The sequence below is a fragment of the Marmota monax genome, unplaced genomic scaffold, assembly GCF_021218885.2.
Source record: "Marmota monax isolate L192 unplaced genomic scaffold, Marmota_monax_Labrador192_F-V1.1 WCK01_AAM20220418_F8-fsc00035, whole genome shotgun sequence".
NCBI classification, from domain to species: Eukaryota; Metazoa; Chordata; class Mammalia; order Rodentia; family Sciuridae; genus Marmota; species Marmota monax.
This window is the reverse complement of record NW_026691961.1, coordinates 8,674,681-8,700,029: the sequence shown is the minus strand read 5'-3', so window position 1 is coordinate 8,700,029 and position 25,349 is coordinate 8,674,681. Positions and strand designations below refer to the sequence as shown.

Sequence of the window (25,349 nt, the reverse complement as noted above, 5' to 3'; positions counted from 1 at the left end):
CACATGCAGCTGACTGACGAGTGGCAAGACTGTGGGGCTCTCCTCAAGCAGGTGGTCATGTGGCCCAGGCCTGTTATTGAGGGAGGCATAGGACTCTGAGCTGGGGGCCTACTACTGCCCAGGCTAGAGGACTTTCCTTAAAACACACAGGCTCCTGGGCTGGCCCAGCAAGTGGCTGGCACTACTTCTGCAGCCTCGCTTGGTGACAGGGAAACCTGCCTATGACTGCAGAATGCATGAACAAGGACAGGGGGCTGGTGGTGGTGGGTAAGGAGGCACCGGGTTCAGAGATCACGTAGGAAGGTAAGGAGGGTCCAGAGCCAGATGCAGCAAGTCCCAGGGAACCCGCCCACCCAAGCCCGCCCACCCGAGCCCGCAGGTTAATAGTGGAATATACCAATTCTGTACAGAGATAGCTGCTTACATCCTCCACCTCTTCTCTGGGTTCACGGCGGGCAGTGACAGCCTCTGACTTCACTCTGCAGGGTTAGGAAGAAATGGGCAAGGTGAGGGGACCCCAGGGACTTGGGAAGGCCCAGGTTAAGGATAGCCCTATAGGGATCCCAAAGGTGCCCTGGGCTTGGGAGGGTCCCATACCCCTGCCTCACATACATGAGGCCCAGACTTCTGGCAGCTCTGGCCAAGGAAGAGGTGGACAAAGGCTGAGCGGGGACAAGTACAAGGACACTCTTGGGCATGGTTGGTTAGGCAGGTCCTTAGATCTGGCTTCACACAGGACTCCCAATGGGCTGCATATTCAGACCTTGAGGGGGTTAGAGGTGGGGTGTTGGCTGCCAAGGCACCCACTCCCCACCTTGATCCTCCTGAATGAAGAAGTGGGGCTGGAAATGCCATCTAAAGAAGGGACACAGAAGACAGGACCACACCTGGCTAGGTCACAGTGGGCTGGAGGGAGACACAGGGTCCACAGGGGAGCAGACAGTGAACATCCCCGAGTGGCTGGGCCTGGACTTCTGGGAATGCTGCAGGAAGAGGGTGCCCACGATGGAAGCCAGAGTCCCACTGGCCCTCCCACAGCCCTCACCTCTTGAGCTCCTCTTCCAGCTCCTTGATCCGGCTTTCTAGCTTGGCCTTGGCCTGCTTGGCGGCTTCCAGCTCCCCCTTCAGTACCTCCTGCTCCCCTGACAGTTGGTCAACCTTGGCAATGAGGTCATTCTTCACCACATTCAAAGCATTTCTGTAAAGATTATTAAGGATGTGCATTAGAAGGTACATTCTAGTCAAGAATGTGGCTGAGGGAAACCTGGGAGTTGAGGCAGGAGGATCACAAGTTCAAGGCCAGCCTCAGCAACTTAGCAAGACTCTGTCTCAAAATAAAAAGGGCTACTGATGTAGTTCAGTGGTAAAGTACCCCTGGGTTCAATCCCTGGTACCAAAAAAAAAAAAAAAAAAAAAAAAGGGGCTAAGGGCAGGCAACCCACCTGACCTGGGTGCTACACTGTATGGTCACCCGGCCAAGCCTTCTGAAGCAACTGCCCAGGAGCTCTGCTGAGTCCCTCCCACTCAAGACGGTGCCCATGATCCATGTGAGCGGTCATCGAGCCCTGGAGGCACACTCAGCCTTGTGGGTCAAGTCCTCCCAGGCCCCTGGCCTGGGCCTGCCTATGGCCTGGCGAGGGGCTGCCCAGTTGTGACACAGAAGGCCTCTTACTTGGTTTCCAGAAGCTGTGAGTTTTCCAACAGCAGGTTCCCCACTTCTTTGCCCATTCCTGAAATGCAAGGGGCAGAGGTTTTTCCCCAAGTCCTGCGAGGCTAGACCCGGATGCTGCCATACCTTCCTTGGGATGACAGACTTTCCCAGGGGCCCCAGCTTGAAGGTAGGGAGGCTGCAAATACCTGTGAGCCAGGAAACCCAGGGCAGGTTCCCCACACAGGGGCCTCGAGGGGTTCTCAGAGCTGCCCCCCACAAGGAGAAGTTTGGGTGCTGCAAGCACCTGGAATGGCCTCTGGGCATTTCCCGTCAGCATCACCCCTCCCCAGCCCTCTGGCAACTAGGTTCAACACCAAGCAGAGGCCTTACAGAGCCACCCTTTGGAGAATGGATACTGAAGCTTCAGTGAGAGGGGACACAGACAATATCTGGGACTCAGAGAAGGGATGGCCACAGCAGCTACAGGCCACCCAAGGCTGTGTGCAGGCCTGGCAGGATCTGGCCCATGCTTCAGGGTCAGTAGAAGGCAGGGAGAGCAGATATGAGGGAGACAGGGCTCCCTAGTGTCTCCTGCAGAGGAATGGGCCCTGCCCCCATCAGGATTCAAGTGGACCCCACAGGCCAGGCTCCCTGCAGGCATGTTCCAGAAATTCCCAAACTGCCAAATGGAATCCCTTAGGACAGTGCTGAAGCTAAGAGCTGGCCCCCCACTCCCTCTTGCCGCTCTCTGTGCAGTCCTACAATGGCAAGGTGCACAGGGGCTGGGGTTCTGCTGGCTGTCCATTCTGACCTCCTCTGGGGTGCAGGAGGCACTGTGGGCTTGGGGACATTCAGAGTGTCTGGACTGGATATATGTAGGCTCAGTGTGCCTAGGGGCTGGGCCCTTAGGTCAAGGTTTGTCCACCAAGGCACAGCCAGCTGAGGTAGTGGAGAGATGACGCCATAACCCACGCCTGGGGGTATCTGGGAAGCCTGGGCCCCCTTGCCCCCACCATGCAGAATAAAGCAAACAGCTCATGAAGCATGAGAAGATGTCAGGTAGAGAGGAAGCCAGAAGGAGGAAAGACATCAGAGCAGGGCCTTGGCCTTACCAAAAAAGTCATCGCGCACTGGGGAACGTCCCAGTCCCACAGGAGACGGGCGACAGGGCAGGGAGGGAGAAAAAAGAAGCGCATTAAGCCCACGTAGACAGCAGGGTAGGTGGCAATTCAGAGCTACCCCTGGCTGGGTCAGGAGGGCAGGAGGAAACCAGCTACCCCTTCTGAGAAGTTCAGCCTTGGGCTGCAAAGCCAACTGCCAGACCAGAATGACCTGTGGTCATCCACAGGTGCTGGGCTGAAGGGCAGTGGGGGTGCCCACACAGGGGAGGCGACCTGAGCCTGGGCTCAAGCTGCCTTGCACACACTGAGAGGTTGCTGAAGGGCAGGTAGGCCTCGGGCAGAGGAAGACAGCGCAGCCCAGCTGCCCTATGGGGACCCTTATCCCCTGTGCACCTGACAAATGTAGTCCCTTCCTAGTGGCTCTGGGGACTACAGAAATGGCCCTTGGGTGCTTTCTCAGGCTTGAAGAAGGGTTTCAGATATGAGGGGCCTGTCAGTAGCCAGGGCAGCAAATCCATGTTAGCTTTCGGGCAGCAGCAGACTGGCGAGCAAAGCAAGGGGCTTTAGTGGCCAGGCGCCTAGAGCAGCCACTCACAAGTCAGGGTCAGTGTGCACAGCCTGGTGATGGCCAGCAGCAGGGGAGCATCCCATGTGTGTGCACCCAGCTCCAGCTGCTCTCACAGTGGAAAGGGGGACCACACATATAGACGGGAGAGATACACACCTGAGAACTCCCCTGGGCCACGTCCAGCAGAGCACAGAGAAACGGGGAAGGAAGCGACAAAGATCAATTGGTGACTGAAACCAACAAATAAAGAAATTCTTATTAAAGAAAAAGCAATGATCCAGCCATTTCCACGTTGAAGGGCATGAGAAGCAACAAGGCAGTGGGATGGAGCCATAGAGGACAGGGGCCTTCAGTTCTCGGGGGCTCAATAGCCTCTCCTGTTGTCTTCCACTAGCAAGAGGGTGCGACTGGGAACCATGGGTGCAGGATGCCCTCTGAGAGGCCCCCAGAGTGAGCTGGCTGCACTCACTGGCACATTTTTGGGAGGTCACCTGACGACAGATGGGCACCTGGTGCTGGATTTGCATTATTCGGGCCAGCCCTGGTCTGTGGTAAGGAATGACCAGAGGGTCACAGGGAGTGAGGACCCTCCTGAGAAGGGAGGAAATCAACAAGTCAAGAGGCAGAGGAGGGTGGGGAGCATGGGGTGGTGTAGGCTGTCCTCGCTGGGCACATACCTCTCCAGTGCACAGGGTGGCTGTGTGGAAAGCACTGCTTTCTCTTATAGATTTTACTAAACAATCCCTTCCACTTGGTGCATTCCACAAGAAAGCAACGTGTTATTAAAGACCCACTTGAGGCTGGGCACAGAGGTGCACACCTGCCATCCCAGCAACTGGGGAGGCTGAGGTGGAAGGATCCCAAGTTCAAGGCCAGCCTCATTAACTTTGTGAGATTGTCTCAAAATAAAAAATAAAAAGGGTGGTGATGTGGCTCAGTGATAGAGCACCCCTAGGCTCAAAACAAACTAAGACCCATTTGATCTAAAACACCTAGCTGCGTTGCAGAGACTCAAGCTTAGCAGTGCACCTGCTGACAAGCAGAGTCCTCTTGCCACTCTCCAGTCTGGCAGACTCCAGATGAACATCCACTCCAAACCAAGACAGACCAGGCTGCTCACTCACAAGCAACCCTCTTGGTCCCCTGTGATGTGGCACCCCAGGGCTCTATCCCTCTCAGCTGCCTGTGTTCACTTCCTTGTTAATCCTGGAGCTGAGCTTCTTCATGTTTGTGGGTATCTTCTGTGAGTTTCTATTTTATACTTTGCTCATTTTCTATTGCCCTTGACTTACTTGAATGGTGGAGATCACATATATATCTTTTTTGTGTGTGTGACAGATAGAACCCAGGGCCTTGGGTCTGCTATGCACACAGCCTTGTGTATAAGTACATATGTGTGTGTTCTTGATTTTCAACAGTCACACCTGTTAATATTGCTTTGTGTTTCTGGTCATGAAGAAGCCCAGATTGTAAAGGTATTCCCCAATATTCTTTTCCACTGTCCTTGTATCCTCAGATTTAGATCTTTAACCCACTTAGTGAATAACTGTGGTGTGAGGTTGGATGTGCACCAAGCCTTCGCATTGGTCAAGACAGTAACCCAGCACCTCTACTGGAAAGACCACCTGGCCCCATGGCCACCTGAGTCACAAGGCTCAGATTTGTGCTTGGCTTCTGGCTGGTGGGGGTGCCTGGCACTGCCCAGTCCAGGGTGACTGTCATCACAAGCTTCCTCAGTCTAGACAGCTCTCACATGCACTCTTCTGCCTGAACATCAGAGTCCATTCAGCAGGTCCAGAAAAAGAGGCCCATCACTCATTTTTTCCTGCTACTGAATGGATTTATGAGCCAGCAGTTGGTGATCTGTGAGGACACCCAGAAGTTGAAAGGCTCAGCCACTGGGTCCAAAATGGTCCTGAGGGAGTGCTCAAGGCTTCTCCCACAGGCATATCTACTTTTCAAGGTCATTTCTAGATATCCAGGGCTGGTCACCACAGGGGTGGGATGGGTCACTGAAGAACAGCCAGCTGACCGTCTGTAGCAGAGTGTGGGTCAGCCTGTTAGCATTTCAGGTCCCAGCCAAGGGATGCAGACAAGCTCCTTGCTTCTCTGTGCCTCAGTCCCTTTGTCCCTAATTTGGGAACACCTTCTGTAGGGTCTGTGTGTGTGAACTTCCCATGAGGTGGTGCTGGAACAGCAAGCGCCCTTGCTGAGCTCTGAGACTGTGGTGGGTCTCAGACCCACTGGCACGTTCCAGTTCCATCTGCAGCAGACTTCCTCTCACAGGGAGTCCAAAGTAACAGTGAATAACTGCACTTACTGGAATCCTAGGCTCAAGGGAAGTAACAGCTGCCTGGTGCCAGGGTCCTTTTACTTCCTCCACTGAGGGGATAGGGGCCACAGGGATGCCACTCCCGCAAGCGTGGCTGGGCAACCTCCCACTTGCAGAGACCATGTGTTCCTGAAATCACAGGATCTTCCCACAGCAAGACATGCACACACTAAAGGACCTGCACTGGTGCTGCTGCTGTTTTGCAGCTGCATGGGCAGTGGAGGGGTAGGGCTGCCTTTAGCATGTGGTCCCCATGACGCAGGCCAGCACTGTGGTGATGGGCTGGATGCTGGGGTGGCCCCTGTCAGAGTGCACTCTGTTGGGGTGATCACAGGAGAGGGACACACAGCCTGCTTGCTCCTCCTCCTCCTCCTTGGCAGCCAAACTGACCTACCACCAGACCACAGCAGCAACCTGGCTCACACACACTGTACAACTAAAGGCTCCAGAATGTCCATCATCTCGAGAGCATGTCTCATGCAACCTGGACCAGGGGGTTCCCTGGGTGGCCAGCAATTTGCAGAGCTCCCCACAGAGATGCAAGTCCTTCTTAGGGGCAGCTGTTGGAAACAAAGACCATCACATGCGCCTGGAGGCCTCTTAGGAGTAAGCGCTGCCAGGACCCCTAGAAGCCAGGCTCTCCTGAAAGGCTGCATGGTTTCTGGCTAAGATTCAGTGAGGTTTTCCCGTCCTCACCACTTAAGAGATGCTGTATGGCAGTGACATGGGGACCACGCTACCTAGATTGAGAATAAGCAATGCCCACAGGGGCATCTCACAGGCCTGAGGTTCCCTGATGGGCAAGGAGGGGCCAGTTGCAGAGAGAAAGCAGGCTTACAGCTGCGTCAATCAGGCAGGTATGGCAGGAGGGGATGGCTCCACAGCCAGGGCTACAGGATGAGCATGGGGGTGGTGGCCTGCCTGATGGACAGATGGATGGGCCACAGGGGCCACCAGCTGATGAGGAAGCTGGTGGAGCCTGGCAATCTTGCAGAACTACTGAGGGCCGTGTGCATCAGGAGCAGAAGGAGCAGTGCCTAGGCTGTGTGCACAGGCAGGAGAGGGTGAGCACAGCTATGCAGTGGGCAGCTACTCAGCCTTCGGGAGGACAGCGAGCAAAAGACACCGGGCGGGAGGCCACTGGCAGGTTCAAAAGAGGCAATCCAGAAAGCAGACCAGAGCTGCCAGGTCGGGGGAGAGCTGCCAATTGGGTATGGGCTTCCTTTCAGGAGGTGGCAGTGTTCTGTAGTGGCAGTGGTCACACAGCTCTAAACATGTAGACAGCCACCGAGCTTCATTCTTCTGATGGGTGAAGGACATGGTGGGGGTGGGCCACATTTCAGTAGAGCCGTTAAAACCAGCAGAGGGTGGTCACTCAGGGCTGCTGTTATGCTACTGCTGGGAGCAGGGTGGCTGGTGGGGACACAGTCCTTGACATGGAAACAGAGATTTTGTCTGCATATGTGTCTTTCTAGGAAGAAGACTTTTACCTTTTTATTAAATTCACCAATACGTGGGCACCTGTGGTGAGCAGGGGTGCTCTTGTGCACACAGGGGGTCTCCAGATGCCCCCTGTGCCTGTCTGCAGCCTCAGCATAGTTGCACCCAGCTGCGCACAGCTCAGGGATAAGCTCCTATGCCCATGTGTTTGGGGGATGCTGTCTCCTCCCTACCGCTCTCAGTGGTGAGGGTCTGACGGAAGCTGGCCTTCAGCAGCTGTGGGCCAGGCAGCACTCCTGGGGGGACTTGCTGCGAGTACAGCATGGATTGTGTTGCGTTCCTCAATATGGACCTGTGCTTCTCCACACAGGCTGCAGGCTCCTCAGGGAGCACACCATGCTGCAGGCACAAGTGCCTTAAGGGACAGCAGGTTCCTTGTGGGTGGGACAGCTTCATGGCTGGTATGAGAGGAGCTGTGTGCAGCAAGGGTCCTCAGTCCTGCACCTTTACTTGGTGCTTCTATTCCTAGAAATCCACCCCAGGGCAGTCCTTGGAGATGATGCCACAGCCACCCAGTTCAGCAGTATCCACCATGCAATTCGACATGGAAGAGAGCTGATCATGTACTATACAGTGCAAAAGAGCTCAGTCACACGAAGGAAAAGAAATTAAAATGTGCAGAAGCACTTTCAATCAAAAGTGACACGGGTCTAGGGATATAGCTTAGTGGTAGAGGGCCTTCCTAGGATGTGTGAGGCCTTGGGTTTGTACAAGGGCCACACCTATCATTCTAGTGGCTAGGGAGCCTGAAGCAGAAGGATCACAAGTTCAAAGCCGGTATCAGTAACCTAGCAAGACCCTGTCTCAAAAAATAAAAAGGGATGGGGATGTGGCTCAGTGGTTAAGTGTTCCTGGGTTTCAATCCCTAGTACCAAAAAAAAGTGACTGCCTCAGCTGGGTGGTGGTGACACCCATGATCCCAGCAGCTCAGGAGGCTGAAGCAGGAGGACCATGGCAAGTTCAAGGCCAGCGTTAGGACCTTAACAAGACTCTGGCTCCAAATAAAAAAATTTTAAAAGACTGTGTATATGGCTCAGAGGGAGAACACTACCTAGCACGTGCAAGGGTTAGGGTTCAACCCCCAATACCACAAAAACAAAGTAAAAATATTCTAAAACCCTTCTGAAAAAAATTCCATTAGAAATATGTCCTGACAGAAAAGGCTGCTTATTTTGTCCTCTCCCCGCGGGAGCATCTAGTCCCTCCCCTTGGAGTGTGAGCACACTCAACCCCACTGAGCCAGCATGGGAGCAGCTCAGGGTACGAGTCCCACGATAGGGAGACATGGCCAGCACTTCAGATGCAAGCCTGGAAGAACAGAGCTTCTGCTCGGAGCTTGTCAGGGCTGGTGCTGAGCACTGTGGGAGTTCAGATCCCTGAAGATGCCCTGCCCTGAGACGCCAGGAGGCAGGCCCACAGCCTCTGGAGCAGAGTGAACAAGAAGGTCAGCCTTCTGCCTGTGCCGAACCCGTGGTGTTTGAAAGGCCACCTGGCTGCACCTGGAAACACCTTGAGCCTTGAGGGCGACAGGCAGCAGGAGGTGGGGGAGCAGCAGGAGGTGGGGGAGCAGCAGTCGAGCTGCAGGGTGAGCGCTTTGCTGGACAGCTGATGGGCCAGGTGTGGAGGCTTGGCCAGCTCCACGACCCCAGCCTCGCCCTCAGAGGCTGCTCTGACTGAAGCTCCTACTCCTTCTGAGGCAGTCAGAACCAAGCAGCAGCGTTCCATGGACCCATCCAGAACCATGCAGAGAAATGGGACAAAGCCGCTCCTTCCCACAGGCAGACCTGTGGGCACACAGCCTCTTGCTGCTGCAAGAGATATTGGGGCTGCGCCCAAGACCACGAGCTCCCCCTGCAGGTGTTGTGCAGAGGCCCAGCTAAAGGTCACTGCTTTCTGCCTGCCCTGCCTGAGGACCCATGGATGCCCTGAGCGTGTGCTAGCAGGAGGGGTGCCTAGGAGCTCAGCTCTCCTTGGCAATGTGGAGGCTGTCTGTGAACTTCCTCACACAGAATGCTGGCAAATGGCCACCCTCCCAAAATGCCCCACAGAGCAGAATGCCAAGGAGGGGCCCAGAGGAAGACTGGGGACTGCACGGGGTTCCTCTCTGGGTAAAGATGCTCTAACGGGGTGCTAATGGTCACACGACCTTGTGAGCACACGAAAATCCACCCACTATAGGCTTACAGGGTGGAACTTGTAGCATGAGAACCTCAACTTACTAAAACTGCACGACAACAGTGCCTGGCCCAGGAGCACACAGAGATGTCTTTTCACCACACCCAACCAACCAATGGAAAGCCCATTCTCTCCCAACGGAAAGTTAGGGAGTCAGCGGGGAGTTTACCTAGGAGGTCAGCTCCTTCATCCACATCCCCAATGACCTCGGATCCTGCTGTCGACAGCTCATGGTACAGGGAGTCAGTGTTGATGCCAAAAGCTTTGTTCACGATGCCCTGGGTGGGGCTGCTGGGACACAGGGCAGGGGACAGAGTTGTCTGCTTCATACCCAGACCTCTTCCCCTCCTACCACAGCCGCTGTCACGCCAGGCTTTATCCCCGAAGGCCCCAGAGCTAAGGACTGAGTCACCAGCTGGTGGCCACACTGGGGGTGAGGTCACTAGGGGCCCCTCCTCTCTTTGCTTCCTGGCCACTGTGAGATGAGCGGCCTTCTCTGCCACAAGCTCCCCATGATGCTCTGCCTTGCTCACACCCAGAGCCTGTGGGTGCAAGCGTGGACAGGACTGCACCCTCAACCACAGGCACTGGCTTGAGTGAATGCTGACCCCAACCCAGGGCCTGGTCCTGTGAGCACCTGTTTCCTGTGCGGTCTAGGCGGGTCTCTGGACACATGTCCAGCTCCGGGGTGGAGTCGATAATGTCCTGAACATCAGACCACTCGTCACTGCTGCCCATACCTAGAGGGGAGCACAAGGAACACGTGGTCAGTGGACAGTCCAGCAACCCTCACCCTCACAGTGGCCCTCTGCATCATGTTTGCAGACCCATGGCCAGGTGTCAAAAAAGGGTCCTCTCCACACTGGCCACATGGACACAACCCAGCACTGTGAGTCCTGGAGGGAAGGCCTAGCATAATGTTGACACAGGACTGCTCAACCCCATGCTGTGAGCCTCCTCGTAATGACAGAGGTCCTGCTTTTCCCTGTGAGACTGTGCTCTGTTGGGCTGCATCCCTCCCCATCCGTAGGAGGAAGTCCTGACCCCAACATGACTGCATTGAGGTAGTGTCCCTAGTGGTGTCCTTATAGTAGGAGACCAGGCACAGACACAGTGGGGCTATATGAGGCCCAGGGAGAGGTGGCATCTGCAAGGCAGAGGAAGGCCTCGGAGAAACCAGCCTCCATACCTGGGCTAGGGCTCCCAGCCTGCAGGAGAAAACAGACTTCCCTTGTTTAAGCCACCCAATTCCCAGTGTCATGAAAGCCTGAGCTGACCATTACAGCTGTCAATACTAGATTCCAAAAGGAAGAGAAGCCTCCTAGATGCCAGGCAGGAGAGGCTCAGGGCACTTGGCCTCCCCTGCAGGGACTGAGGCACTGGGCGTGTGGGCTGCTACACACCTATGCTGACGTTCCGCATTTCCTGGGTGACCTGGACCTCCATGTTGCGGCTGTTGCGCTTCTCCCGGGCCCTCTTGCTGTTCTTTGTGCTGCTGCCGTAGTCCCCCAGGGGCTGCAGGCTCTCGTTGAGTGGTGTGACGGCGGCAGAGGGAACGGAGGACGTGGGAGTGTTGGACTTGGTGCCAGTGGTGCTGGGTGTGGCAGCTGCTGAAGACTGGCCTGACTCTGACATCTCATCGTTGGGACACTAGGGCCAAACACAGGGAGGGGGGCGGTCAACATAAGGGACCATGCGTTGAAGCTAGGGGCGGCCACGGGGGGCCCCATCACTCCATTACTGGCCATAAGCATCACTACCCCCAGCTTGCAGGGGCAGGAGACCCCTGGGCCAGTAATTCCCTTGGCCTGCCACTCTGGAGTTCTCCTGTCATCCGGCAGCTGCCTCTGGCTTGCAGCTTGTACCCTCCACTGGATACAAGAAAACACCAGCAATGGGAACCATGGTGTGATGCTACACAGGGGACAAAGCAGGGTCCTCTGTAGACAGTGGTGGCCAGAAACCAGTCGTAGCCCGGAGCCAGGCAAGGGGCTCTATAGGGGCAGTGGAAAGGAGGCATCTGAGGAGGGATGACAGGGCCATGTCCCTCTCCCTCCACTGCTTCCAGGACACTCCTGCTCAGCCCTGGCTGGAGTCCAGCTGGGAAGGGGATGTACACTTTCACCACGTCTGTGGCTGTGACTCCCAGAGGCACGCTGCTTCACCTCATGGTGTGACTGACCCGCATACAGAACTGAACAACAGTGCAAGTCCTAATGGCCTGAAGTTCTGTTTGGACACTGCTAGATATTCTGGGAGGAGGGTCCAGTAATTACGACCAGGTACTTACCTCAGGAATCTCATTAGGAAGACATTTTATCTGAATTGCATGGGACATGAAACAAACACTCTTTTCCTATGGTCTTTCCTGATGAAAATATTGCACAGTTTCAATACAAAGAGCCCGAAACACTTCCCTATTAACTCATGTTCATACCCTGATGAAGCCTGGGCAGCTGCGCCAGCCTTCCAGGCAGCCCAGGCCATAGCTGGCCTGCGCCCCCCTTGCTCCCCTCCCTGCCCTCCCTCATTGAACAGGAAGGGAACAGCTTGTGGGGCTCTGAGGCAGATCAATCTGCATATCCCAGGCAGGCAGCTGCACCACATTCTGTGGTGTTCCCAGAGGGGGGACAACTTTAGAGGAACTTCCTACTGGTGAGGATGCTCACTTGGGAGGGGAACAGATAGAAGAGGAAGGCGTGCAGTCCTGTCTACGGTGGTGAACACAGGGACCTGAATGGATAAGTGCATGCTCCCAAGGTCAGAGCTGTATCTGCCATGTGCCTTTGCCTGACCACAGGCTCAGCACCAGGCTTGGGCAGGGCCTCAGTTATAGACACCACTACTTGTTCAGAGAACAGGTTTCCAACTCCATGTACCAGGCTCCCAAATTTCTATACAAGGAGTCTCAAAATCTCACATGTAGCTGGGCATGGTGGCACACACTGTGATTCTAACTGTTGGGGAGGCTGGGTCAGGAGGCTCCCCAAGTTTTGAGTTAGTCTAGGAAACTTACCCAAACACTGTCTCAAAATAACCACACACACAAAAAAAGGGCTGAGGATGTGGTTCAGTGTTAGAGCATCTGCCCTGCATGTGCCAAGGCCCTGGGTTCCATCCCCAGCATCAAAAAAGGAAAAAACAAAACACCCACAAATTCCTCCACAACAGTAGCTCTCAGATGGGGCAACTATGTGCAGGGATGTCGGAAGAGGTCAGGGACAGCTGCTGTCAGGCTGGAGAGGGCTGGAGACCAGGGTTGCCACTCGACCTCTACAGTGCCCAGGCATCATCAGTACTGGGTGAGACACACTGCACACAGTCTAGCTGTCTCCCAGTGGCTGAGGCTTTGCACTGAAATCTGAACGTGGGCTTAGGCCAGACACATAGCTTATGCCTGGTGTGAGAAAGAAAGGGAGACCACTCTGCTTCACCCTGACGTCTGAACATGGGTTTAGATCACACACGGCTTGTTCCTGGTGTGAGAAGGGGAGACCACTCTGCTTCACACTGCTACCAGTGATGCAGATCTCTTAAGAACCTGGGCCTTCCCTACAACAGATCTGCAGGGTCAGGTCTCTGCTGCCCTCCTAAAAGGGAAGCAGAGATGCCAGCAGCTCAGGCAGAAGCCGGGGGTGCAGTGAGGCACATTCTGGACCACTTTCCTCTGTGCCATGTTTTCCCCGCCTTCAGAGACCCTTGTAGTCACTGTAGGGCGTACTGCCCACTGGCCACGCCGCCCCCAGGGCCCCAGCTGTTATCCTATAGGGTCACCACTTACCTAGGGCAAACCTCTCAACCTCCTAAACATCAACGTGGGGCAGTGACCTCCAAGTGTATTGCAAAGAACCCACACACTCCTAGCGGTCATTCCTCACCATGAGTGGCCACAACTGTTTGGTTAAAACACTATGGTACATGAAAACAAAAACAAAACAAAAAACAAAAAAATTAAGAAATTAAAACCTGGAGCATGAAAAAAAAAAAAACTTAAAAGATAATTATTAAAAGGAAAAAAAAAGAAAAATCAAACAAAACACACTGTGAACTAAACATAAAACACTATGATTTATGGAGAGAAAGACTGTTTCAGACAATGTAGTAGAGAAAGAAAAGGCTTTGTGGGAAGAAAGGTGGGCCAGGGGGCCCCCTGAGAGTCCCTGCTGCAGAGTAGGAGTGGGGGAGGGTGAGCAGCCAGTTCCCCATGTGCCTGCTGCCCTCCTCCTGTACACCAACACTGGCAGGACAGTGAGGATCATGGCTGGTGACTTTACTCCCTGGAACAGCCATGGGACCATGATCACTTTCCAAGGGCTAGCAGCAAGCAAAAACCTAAGCCTCATATGCCCAGCCCACAGGCCCCACATGTCCTCCGGGGATGTTGGGAGGAAAGCCACCAGACCCAGTGCCAGCTCCTCTACCCAGGAAGGTGGCCTGCCTTTTCTGGCAATGTGGCCAGAGAGCCCTGTCCTGTGGCAGCAACCTGAGCATTATGTACGGGGTGCAGCAAGAGACCAGGTCCTGCATGGAGGATCTGGCCTTCTCTGGGTGGCTGTACAGACCTATGAAGGGAGAGTGGGGGACCTTCCTTTTTAACTCACAGCTATCTCCAAGGATGGGAGAAGGGCCCAACGAGAAAGCCCTTTGGCTTCCTCCAGCTGAAATCCTGTCTCAGGACTAAACACCTATGAAAGCAGAGGCAGCTCGGGAAGCAATATGTGTCCTGCCTAAGTCTGGTTTGAGGGGATACTGCACTTTGGGGTGTGCTGGTGGAGAGCTGCTGAGCTCAGCCCTAATAGACACAGCATCTCCAGTGTAGAGTGGTCCACCTAAGGATCAGAGAGGACCAGCCTGGTCTAGCAGGTGCCATGGGAAGCCACATAAAGTGGCTATGGCAACACAGGGTCACTGGGGCCCATACCTCCTGACACCAAGCAAGAGGAGCTAGACTAACACAGGGGAGCTGCACGGGGTGGCATGCAAAGACAGGGCTCCCTGGATGGACGTGGGCATCGGCACTGGGGCCCTTACTCCACGCACGGCTACAAAACCTGGTAGCTGGAGATGGACTGCAGCTGGCCGAGGTCACTCAGGTGCCAGTGGTCCCCCGAAGGCACGAGCTTGCCCCCCATCTGTGCACGTACCATGCCGTCAGCCAGGGGGAAGACGTTCAGAGAGGTGGGACGTTCCTTCCTGCTGGAAAGGGGGAGGAGAAGAGGAAGTGGAGGTTAATGTCAGCTGAGAAAGAGTGGACGCCCTCGCTGGGCCATGAGCCTCTTTGGTGGACAGAGCTTCTCAAAAGGCCATCCTGCAGTCCAGCTTCAGAGGGCAGGACCAGTTGGGCAGCAGCACTCACGTGCTGGGGAGTCTCCACTCCTCATGACCCTGTGTGATCGTTCCCCTCCCTTACTGATGTATCACTTTTCTCTAGCTCAATTTCTTTTTCTTTTTTTTTTTTAGGTGGGGGGGGTTACGGGGATTGAATTCAGGGCACTCGACTACTGAACCACACCCCCCATCCGTATTTTGTATTTTATTTAGAGACAGGGACTCACTGAGTAGCTTAGCGCCTTGCAGATGCTGAGGCTGGCTTTGAACTCGTGATCCTCCTGCCTCAGCCTCCCCAGCCATTGGGATTATATGCGTGCACCACTGTGCCTGGCCTCTAGCTCAAATTTTAATGGTCACCGCTGGTGTCAGCACTAGCAATCTCACAGCAAGGCAGTGACAGGCCATTTCCTTTGAGTAGTGACTTTTATGATGACAAAGCCCAGACTTGTCTCCTCATAGGTAACCTGTCAGCCCTGTCTCTGCTCGGGGCCAGCAGAGGCATCAGTCTGCTGCCCAGTTCTTTGCTCCCTGCTTTCCTACCAATCTGGTTTTTCATGAGGTCTTATCACTATAAAACATTTGAATACCATGTGTCTGGAGTAAAGTGAGGCATGCCTCATCTGCTGAAGCCTTTGAGGGAGGATCTCCTGTCACGAGCCTCGACAGGAAGCTGAGTCCTCTGAGGCTCTGAGCATCAGGCAGACAGAGTCAAGAGAGCCAAGCCCAACACACCTACTGTGGGCTCAGTCCCAGGAGAGCCTTAGGAGGGCTGCAAGTCGTGCTGGGAACAGAGGTACTCCCATTGCATGTCCTCCCGTCAGAGGCCTCTAAACAGGCAGGCCTCAAAGGCATAGAGGACTGGGCAGCACAATCTTCCCTGGGGCAGATCTAGTCTGCTCTGCTTGGAGGTGACAGGGCAAGAACTAACACTACTGCATGCCTCACTCAGCCTCTTGTACTTGAAGGAAACAGGACAGAGAGCAGGAGAGAGCAGAGGCATGCTGCCTATGCTTCCTGTGGCTGGAGGATGGCTTTATGAAGGATGACCCTGAGAAAGGGTGCCCAGACAGCTCTAGGGATTGGAGAGCTGGTCTATTTCCCGATGCCTGCTGGGACCTGGCTGTGTCAACTGGGCTGCTGGAGTGGCAGGCACAGGACCAGAGGGGCAGCACCCTGCTGGAGCAGAGGAGCTACACTCAGCCACATCAGAAGGCGTTTGCCTATGGCCAGCTCTCATGACCCCTTCACGGGGTGCCAGTACCTGTCAAGACTTGGAGACTCTTAAGATGCTGAGAAAGACAGCTGGAAAGTGCTGGATCTCTACCAGAGCCTCCTGGGCCCAGTCCCAAGAGCTGCTCCCTGTCAAGAGCCCACAAAGCCTGGAGTAGCAGAGCCTGGGGTAGGCTACACCCCTGCCTGCCCCAGCAGGCTCCCGCCTCCTCTTACCCACTTTGCCTCTTTTGAGAGGCTAATATTAGCATGGGGAGCACCCTGGGGCCTGGCTGACCCCATTAGGCACTTAAACTCGTGACCTCAGGTGAAAAGCACTTAACATGTCCCTAGGCCCAAGCTGATGCCATCTTCACTGCCACCACATGCTATAGGGCAACAGCAGGGAGCATGGGGGCGGCTCTTGCCGCACAAGATGGGGCAATGGACACACAAACCAAGGACTTCCATAGCTTGATGTGGCACATATGGCCCAAGGCAACCCCAGCACTGAGTAGACAGAGACGCACAGCGTTACCTCTTCCTCCATGACTGGCGAGGACTGCAGGGCAGCGACAGACACGGCCAGCACACAGCAGCGACAGCACAGGGCAGGACAAGAAGACCACGTTAGAGAACGAAGGTCAGGCCAGAGGAAGAAGCTCGAGGACAATGATGGGGAGACAAGAAGGTGGCCCAACCCCCACTCCCCTACACACAACAGCGGTCACACACATAGACATCTTGACTTCAACAAGAGGCCCTGGATGGGGCCTGTGCAGTAGTTCAGCAAGTGCAGCATGTACACATCTACTGCAGAAGCACAAGCACACATGTGCACACAAAGGAGGGTGACAGAGTTGAGACACATGCATGCTCCTGCTCATGCCTAAGCACAGCTAATGTCTGAGCTCCTACTGAGACACAGACTCTGAAAATCACACCAGGAGTGCAGGAAAAGTTGGTGTGGGTCAGGAGTGGTCGGCAGCTCAGAATAAGGAGGAACTAGGGCCTCGGGGGAGCTGAGGGGTTCTGAGCACAGGGGACAGGACCTATCTGCCTTCCACCTCAGCCTCCCAAGCCCAGAAGGGCTCACACTTTGTAGGAGGACAAAGCTGCACTTTCTTGACCTTAGTCAGCTACTGTGGAGGCCTCAGGCGGCAGCCCCTGTCCACACCCAGGAACCCAGACATCATGGTGGGGAAGGCACAGCCCAGAGGATGCTCCTGACTTGCGGCAGCAGCAAGAGAAACAGCCTCTGGGCTGGTGAGGAAGCTCAGTGTAACTGACAGCTAGACGAGTGATGGCACAGCCTAGATCTGGGCACTGCCCCTCCAATTCCCCTCTCCCCAGCCCTGGGAGCACCTTGGCCTCCTCATGGCCGAAAGCCACCTGCAACACAGCCAGCATTCTCATGTGTCCTGCAGAGGTGGGCAACTCACAGGGTCTCAAGATGAAGGTGACATGGCTGCTTACACCTGCTGCCCAGCTGGCAGATCAGATCGGTGTGACAAAGACTGGTGTCACAAGACACCCTCCCTTTCCTGGACATGCTGGGATTCCACGGTAAATAAACGAGTGCCTGAGCTTCTAGGACAGCCATGTGCAGGGGGCGCACTCTTGCCAACAGGCACCAGAGGCCCTGTGCTGTCCAGAGGACATGTTTAGCCACTGCCAGACTACAGGACCTGGTCAGAACAGCACGGTCAGAGCAGATCCCAGGACTACCCCTATGAAGCAGGTCAAGGGCTTCTCACAGGGCTCATTCTGGCTCCCTGAGGGAAGAGGAAGAGCTGCTGTAAAGTCCCAGCAAGGCTGAGGAATGAGGCCTGAGTGGCACACACAAGTCCCAGGGCTGTGGGCTCCTCAGCAGGAGTCAGCTTCCCACAGTCTGCCTGTCCTGCTGAACTCTGACCAATAGGGAGAAACCAAGGGGCCAACACTGACTGGTGCACTGCTCAAGGCTGTGGGTCCCACAGGGACACCTGAAGAAGCAGGTGATCTGATAGGGCCTATTTCTCCCCACCCCCCATGGGATCATCCATGACAAAGCACATCCTGCCCCACAGCTGTGGCTCCTCCACTATACACAGAGGAATGGGAGGCCTGAACTGCCCACGGTGATGGCTAGAACCTTCATCGGCTGGTTTCAGAGCATGGGTGGCAGGGTTTTAGGTGAGCCCAGTGTCCTACGGAGTCTGATTTATGTAGTGTCCACAGGGCTTGGGGCACTGCCCACTGTGACACAAGATCCTGGTCACTTACGGCTCCTAGGATAGCCCAGATATGCTCTCCTTGTGCTCTCTACTGTGTGACCTTTGGGCTGTTCCCCTTTTAAGGGTGCACTGGCAGAAGATAGGCAGGAAGTCCCAGAATCACTGCAACTCTCACACAAAACAACACTAAGACCCTTGACTCTGGGTTAGAATTCAAGACCAGCTGTTTGGAAATCCTTGTGGCCATTCTGAGGGCCAGAAGTCAGCACATCCACAGTGTGCTAAGGAGAAACACTTGGAATTGTACTTCCCCCATTCAGATGCGACTGTAAACTACAGTGTCACAGTCTGCCAAGCTCTCTTGCCCACACTGCCTTGCTAACTCTAGTGCTGCCTGGCAGCTGCTGATGCAGCCGTGCCCACCCAGGGGGCAACACAGGCCCCATTCCGTGGTAGGCAGTGACTCGTGTCTGCAAGCACACTGCCAGTGCCTTGCTCCCTGCTGCAGTCCTGGAGAGACAATGGCACACACGTCTGTTTCTGTTTCCAGGTTGGAGACTCCGGGGCACAGAAGCAGACAGCTTTGCCCAACTTCCTGGTCAGTGGCCGATGAAGTCCAGAGCTAGACCTCTGAACCTTTTTGTTATACACATAACACACAGAATAGGCAGGCACGGCTTTTACGCAGTGTGCCAAGGGTGCTCCCTGGCCCAGCCTATCTGCAGAATCAGGGGCCACAGGGTGATGGGTGCACCTGGCTCACCCTGTGGTCCTGGCTTCAGGCCCTTCCCCCACATGATGGAGGTGTAGAACCCCTGGCCCAGGCCTCCATCTGTACTCTCCCACTCACCCCCTCACGCTGGTCAAAACTGGATAGGACCTCTGATACTGCTCCCTGGGCCTGAAACAGAGAGTAGAGGACTCTGGCCTGGGCGGGCTTCTCCTTGCTGCTCAAGCAAGGTTAACACAGAGGGACCTGGGGGTCTGCTGCATCAACCTGCCCTGCAGAGGGAATGAGGCTCAGTGGTTGGCTAAGGTGGCCTGACCTCCGCCCATCCTGTCAGTTAGCAGTAGCATGCTCCACTCACCTAGAACACAGATCCACAGACACTGAGCCCCTACCCCAAGAAGAATGTGTTCACACTCCACACAGATCCTAGTTTTATCCACAAGTCATAACTAGCAAACTCTACCTTCTTTATTTTATAAATGAGATGAGGTCAGAGCATTGGGTGATCGGCTGAAGCCCCATTAACAGATGCCAGAGCTGGGCTTCAAAGCCCGCCAGCAGGTAGAGGTCTCCAGGTGCTTGTTGCAGAACAGTGTCCAGCCCCTTCTGGCCCTTCCCTCTGTAATTCTGGTATGAGAGGCAGACAGGCAGATCCCTTGGTTCTGCCTTATACTGAGTTAAACCCATTCCTTGTGCAAATGATTGCAAAAGCAAAAGCACTGTGAGCACTGATTTTGAGGTTTCAAATATATTTTGGTGAATGGGAAAATTTGCCAGCTATGTGAATAGTGAGGGCTGAACACATGCAACTTTGCTGAGCCTCTGAGACTGACCTGTGACTCACAAAAGGCATAGCCTGGCTACTCACAAGCCCTTAGCCACAGCCACCTCTAAATGCACTCCTGCCCAGAGGCCCTCTGCCTCCCCTCTGCCACCTTAGCTGGCCTACCTCCGCCCTGGCAGGCTGCTCTCCGTCTGGCTGCTCCCCCCAACCTGCTGCATCTTGGATCTCTCGATGTGCTCCACGTAGGTCTGAATCATCTGCCAAAAGGGGACTCTCATCAGTGAAGACCCCTGGGCCCCTCACCACCAAGATTCAGATGCAGTTGTGCTCCAATGAAAACAGGCAACTCCAGGGGAAGGGGCCAAACCAGCCGAGGCAGACAGCTTCCCTCCAGACACAGGTGGCACCAGCAAATAGCAGGTGTGGGCTGCAGCTCAGGCCCCTCCCACCCAGGGAGGCCCATTGGTGCCCACCTCCGTGTGCCGCTGGTGCAGGGCGTTGTACTCCTTCTTCATCTCAGATTCCCGTTCCTCCAGCCGAGAGACTAGAAGACACAAGGCCTATGGGTCAGCCACACAGCCCGCTCCCACAAGGCTGGTCCCTCTCCCAGGCTAGGACCAGAAGCTGGTGTAGCATCTCGTGCCCTAAGGGCCATGACTGCTGGAGGGCAGACACGAGAGGCATGGTGTGTGCTATCTGTGGGAGAGCACTTCACTCAGTTATAAAGAAAACCAGGACAAGCAGGTACACAGAAGCAATATCTACCCAGGTCAGCCAGGAAGTTTGGTGATGGAGGCAAAACTGAAGGTGAGTGAGGGCTCAGTGGTGGCACATGTGCCTAAGATATGGGAGGCCCTGGTTTCATCCCAGCGCAGCAAAGAAGAAAGAGGAATGAAATGTTTGTGGGAAGAGACAACCTCTTAGACATTCCTAAGAGCGACGGCACTTTGGAAAAGTGGCAGAACAGCCAGCAAGACTCCTTACACACGCTGAGGTCTGGGAAGACCAAGTCACAATCATGGCTCCTTGAGACCGACAGCAAGGCCTCCCTAAATTGGTGGCCACTGGTGCCACTGGGATAGTCCCCTCTGGCCCCACATGTGCCTGCCCAAGCAGACAACTGCCCAAGAGGCTAACTGGCAGCAGGGGCCAGGTGATGCCCCCATGTCCTGCCAAAAGCCAGCATGCAATGATCTTAGATGCCTCCCCCTGTGGCTCTGCTCAGCCCTCTGTCCTTGCAGCCCAGCAAGATGGGAGGGCCAGGAAGAAGAGTAGAAGCAGGACAATAAAACAGACAAGTCCAGGGACTCGTATGGCATGATCCTTCAGCAGCCAGTACCCCATCCTCAGTGTGAGACCTTCCCACCCTTCCTTGGCTTCCTGATGTCTGCTTTCACTTGATTTATCAAATGACATGGTTCCACCTCTCACTGCAGGGTGTGCTTTGCTCTTCGACCTGAAGGTGGCCTGCCTGGCAGTGTCTGGTGGTGCAGGATCCCGCTGAAGCAGCAGGAGCTCCAGCTAGAGGTAGAAGCCTAGAAGGCTTGTTATGGACACCAGCACCCAACACACAAGGGACTTACAGGTGCTGGTGTACAACACACAACCTATGTCAGGCATGTTCTGACCCGGCCACTGCTCTGTCCTTGGAGAGGCTGGCTGCCTAACTGTGCTCTCCTGCAGAGGAACGTAGTGTTAGAGTCCCAGGGCATCTCTATGACCCCTCTCACCTGGTGCCTACCCAACAAGTAATCACTGCCTGCAATCTAGTTGCAATCTTTCTTCTCTCTTCACACATGACACACAGTCTAAGTAAAGAGAACACTAGTGCATGGGGAACTCCAGAAAGGGCTTCCTATGAGTGCCTACAGCGGGACTTCAGGTTGGGGGCTGGCTGGTTAAACACCAATGCACCTGGAAGTAGCTGGCTGCAGAAGGCATCTAAGGATGGGGAGAGGCCCAACATAGCAAACTGCTTTTTCCCCCAATTTGGTTCTTACTTTTTGGGAAAAAAAAAGGCTCCTGCCATCCAGGGAAATCAGGTAAAGTGGCCATATGGGTTTCAATAAAACACCTCTATAGAGACTAAGATTACACAGCTAATGACGACAGTTTTAGTATAATGTCGAAGACTAAAATACACATTCTCATGGTAATGATTTTATTTATTTATTTTAAATTAGTTTTTAAAAAATATTTATTTTTTAATGGTAGTTGGACACAATACCTCTAACCCCAGCCCTCGGATTTATTTTTTTAAATAATATACTGTAATTATTTTTTAAATACCTTTATTTATTTATTTATTTTTATGTGGTGCTGAGGATAGAACCCAGGGCCTCTATTTAGCACGTGCTAAATGAGCGCTCTACCGCTAAGCCACAAAACACCTTTTCTTTGCCTTGCTTTGCCGGGACAGGGTTTTCCCACAGACACCCTTGGCCAACCATGAGACTCTCCTAGGCACTGCCATGACAGCAATGGCTTTGTCGTGGATGGACCTTTAGCTGGACAAAGACCAGTCACTCACTCCCCAGGCAGGTGGGAGCAAGAAGCCAGCAGGACCACAAGACCACGGAGTGGACATTTTCAGGTCAGATTTCACTATAAAACAGCAGAGCCTTGTGATTAGGAGTCTTATCCATTTTTCTCTCTTCCACAAAGGACCTGAGGTGATCACAGAAACACATGCTAGTGTGGAGATTAAACAAGCAGTTGAGAAAAATCACTGGGCTTCCTCTAATCTCCTTTCACCAGAAGCTCTCATCTCTGACCCAGCCAGCCGGGCCTCACACCATGCACATGCTCCCTCTCGTGTCACCTCTCCTGCCAGCCACTTACTCTGATCGGCGTAGTTCTTGGCTTTCAGTTCCAGTTGGCGTGTCTGAAACTCATAGTGCTCCACCTGGATCTGGAGCTCTTTTTTTTCTTGTTCCAAGGCATCTTCAAACTCAATGAATTTCTATGCACAGAAACAACAAGCAGGTAGGTGTTATAAAGGTATGCAGCCAGAAGGGGACTGCAGCCCTTCTTCACCTGAAGGGCCATGGGCTTCAAGCCTCGAGAGGCCATGAGCTGGACAGTGGCAGGGTTGGAATGGGGGGTTTCCCCATTCTTGACTCTGGCTTCCAACCCTTTATGGTGCTGGCCCCCTTCAGGCAAATCTCAGCATAGCTGAGTCCTGAAAGCAAGCAACAGGGGACTCTAGACCAAACACCCCTGGAAACTTCTCCTCAGTTAACACAATGCATGGGCACTCTGACTCCTCGGGCACCCTTCATGCTCCCATGGCACATAGGCTGCCACAGAGCCCCACCTGGAGGAGGCCCTTGCTCGATAAAAGCCTTGCTGTTTAGGAATTGTTGAATACAGGCTCCACAATACACAGCTGGGCCTTGACTATTCCCATGGCATTTCAATCACCGCTCAGCTCAGGACCCACCATTACTGGACTAACTGATGACACCAAGCATCACACCTAGTCCCTGGAAAAGATGGGGTTGGTCTCGGCTAGTTTGTGAGGAGAAAGGTGGCATGGCCGGCTGGCTGCAATTTCAGTTCCCCTGTCACTGATGACACCAAAACTTTTTCACAAGTGTATTTTTTATATAGGCTACCTCTGGAAATCACTCATTCTGTTATATTGTTTTTACTGATTCATTAGGATTTTCACTATACCTAATCAAGTCTTTGTGTCTTAGCTGGGCACAGTGGTGCATATCTGTGATCCCAGCTACTCGGGAGGTTGAGGCATGAGGATACAAGTTTGAAGTCAGCCTGAGCAACTTAGTGAGGCCCTGTCTCAAAATAAAACAATAAAAAGGGTTGGGGTGTAGATCAGAGGTAGAATACTCCTGGGTTCAGTCTCTAGTATCATAAAAACAAAATAAAACAAAAACTAAACCCAGGCCTTGCACTGTGCTGGCACTGCGGCCTATGGTCTGTGTGTGGGAGCTGCCTTGGTGATGTTTGCCCCTCTCCTGCCCTGTCACTGCACAGTGCTGCGTTTCTCAGGTGCTAGATCACACTGTTTCAGTCTATTTCTGATCAGACCAAAAGAGGGTTTGTTCCAGGCACACTGGTACCAAACACAGTCCTGAACCCGAGGGGTGTGCTTCCTCACAAACATTCCTCACCAGCATTTCCTTGGTTATTCTCACATCTCTCTTTCCAGGTTAACTTGAAAACCACCTTACCCCTCATATATTGGCCAGCTTATCAGAATTTGTTTCCTGGTGAATTTGAAGATATATATTAAAATAATCTGACAGCACAAGCCCTTCCAACATTTAGTATCAGAGAAATCTCTTCTTAGTGTTCACCAGAATGCAAGGTTCTTTCTATTCCAACTGTAAAACCACACAGAACTCAACTGACCTTTCCTGCTAAATGCACAGAGGTCAGCATGGAATTCCCAGAAGTGCAGCAACAACCAGACACTGCCTCTCAAGCACTAGCCAGACCTGTGACACTTTCACATGCAAGGAAATTCCACCAGCAACACAAACTGACATTTCAGATTGAATTCTTTCTCACATGTCCTAGAAACCAGGGTCACTGAAAGGACTCCATCCAATGGAGGGAGAAAAACAAATTTCCAAAAGAAAGACACTCTCATCTTTGACTTTTGGGCTGGGCAGGTGCCCTTCTTCTGCAGCCGATTCCCAGGGGATGGCGTGTGCCTGACACTGCAGAATTTTACTCCAGGCTGGCTAGAGGCAAAGGACCCAAACCACCTTTCCATTTCCCATGATTGTCTTAAACCTAGGTCTGAAAAGCAGGAGAGCAGGTCTTGAGGGTGACCCTGGGTGTCAGAAACTGCTTCCAAGGTCTGCTGGATGGCACACTCATGAGGAGGGATACTTCTGTACTCCGACATGGCTCTGAGAATGGCCATATCCCAGGAACACAGCAAGCATTCCTCACATTTACATTAAAGGGAATATGTGCTCCAGTGCCTGCCCAAAACCCATCCAGCTGGTTTAATACATACTGGTTTTTAAGAATTGGTAAGACAGGGAAAAGAAAAGGATTATGTCAGTGATACAAGGGGAAGTAAGAAAACAGAAGCTAAACCCATGTGCCACGCTGGGAAACATTACTCGTCCTCTGTGGCTGCTCCAGCCAATGCTTCTCCTGTTCTGTGGCCAGGAGTACTGGCTCTCAAGAAAAGAGCATTCCAAACTTAAGAAAGGCACAGGGCAGGCACTCAGTGCAGTATCTGTTTGGGCACTCATCTGCTAGGGAGGAGGAGAGGTGGTAGGAAGGCCAGGGTGGAAAAGGTTGGGGAACAGGACCCCAGCAAGAAGCAGAGAATGGAAGGAATGATACCCAGTGTCAAGGGAAGCCAAGATGCAGGCAGAAGGCCCCAGAACACTTCAATAAGAGGTCCTGCTTTGAATCCACTGCTATGGGGAATGGGGTCTAAACTCCAGAGCTGAGAGGAGGCACATAATATCTGTCATATTCAACTTGCCATCCCAAAGCTCCTATCCTCACAGGTGCTTAAAAACCTAACTGCAAATGACTGACTACATGGGCTCTAAATGTGTCGAAAAACACTGTATTTCTTCAGGGCGAGACTTGGTCCCCAGTGGCTGGAATGTGTTCTTAGAACAGGCCAGTCTCTGCACGGGGTCAAAAATAGACTCCAGTCTCCTGGCTTTTGTCTCCTCCAGCAGTCCTGAGCACATTTCTGCTTTTTTTTTGTGATACTGAGGACTGAACTCAAG

The 25,349-nt window shown here is 53.6% G+C and overlaps 1 protein-coding gene across 26 annotated transcripts in view; it reads right to left on the bottom strand.

Moving 5' to 3' along the window:
• Mapk8ip3 (mitogen-activated protein kinase 8 interacting protein 3) overlaps positions 1-25,349 on the bottom strand; it is a 39,971-nt gene that overhangs the window by 8,812 nt on the left and 5,810 nt on the right. The window contains exons 2-14 of one of the 26 annotated variants that reach the window (XM_046442127.2): positions 22,459-22,579; positions 20,091-20,161; positions 19,783-19,874; positions 16,426-16,449; positions 14,399-14,543; positions 10,751-10,997; positions 9,985-10,087; positions 9,517-9,638; positions 3,497-3,508; positions 2,764-2,781; positions 1,673-1,730; positions 1,046-1,198; positions 425-479 (exon numbers count right to left, since the gene is read on the bottom strand). In XM_046442127.2, coding sequence (XP_046298083.1) covers positions 425-479; positions 1,046-1,198; positions 1,673-1,730; positions 2,764-2,781; positions 3,497-3,508; positions 9,517-9,638; positions 9,985-10,087; positions 10,751-10,997; positions 14,399-14,543; positions 16,426-16,449; positions 19,783-19,874; positions 20,091-20,161; positions 22,459-22,579 — 1,221 coding nt within the window. Of the gene's footprint in view, positions 1-397; positions 480-1,045; positions 1,199-1,672; positions 1,731-2,763; positions 2,782-3,496; positions 3,509-9,516; positions 9,639-9,984; positions 10,088-10,750; positions 10,998-13,128; positions 13,256-14,398; positions 14,544-16,425; positions 16,450-19,782; positions 19,875-20,090; positions 20,162-22,458; positions 22,580-25,349 lie in introns of those variants that run through there. The other 25 variants (XM_046442082.2, XM_046442086.2, XM_046442161.2 and 22 more) reach the window with 25 other exon arrangements.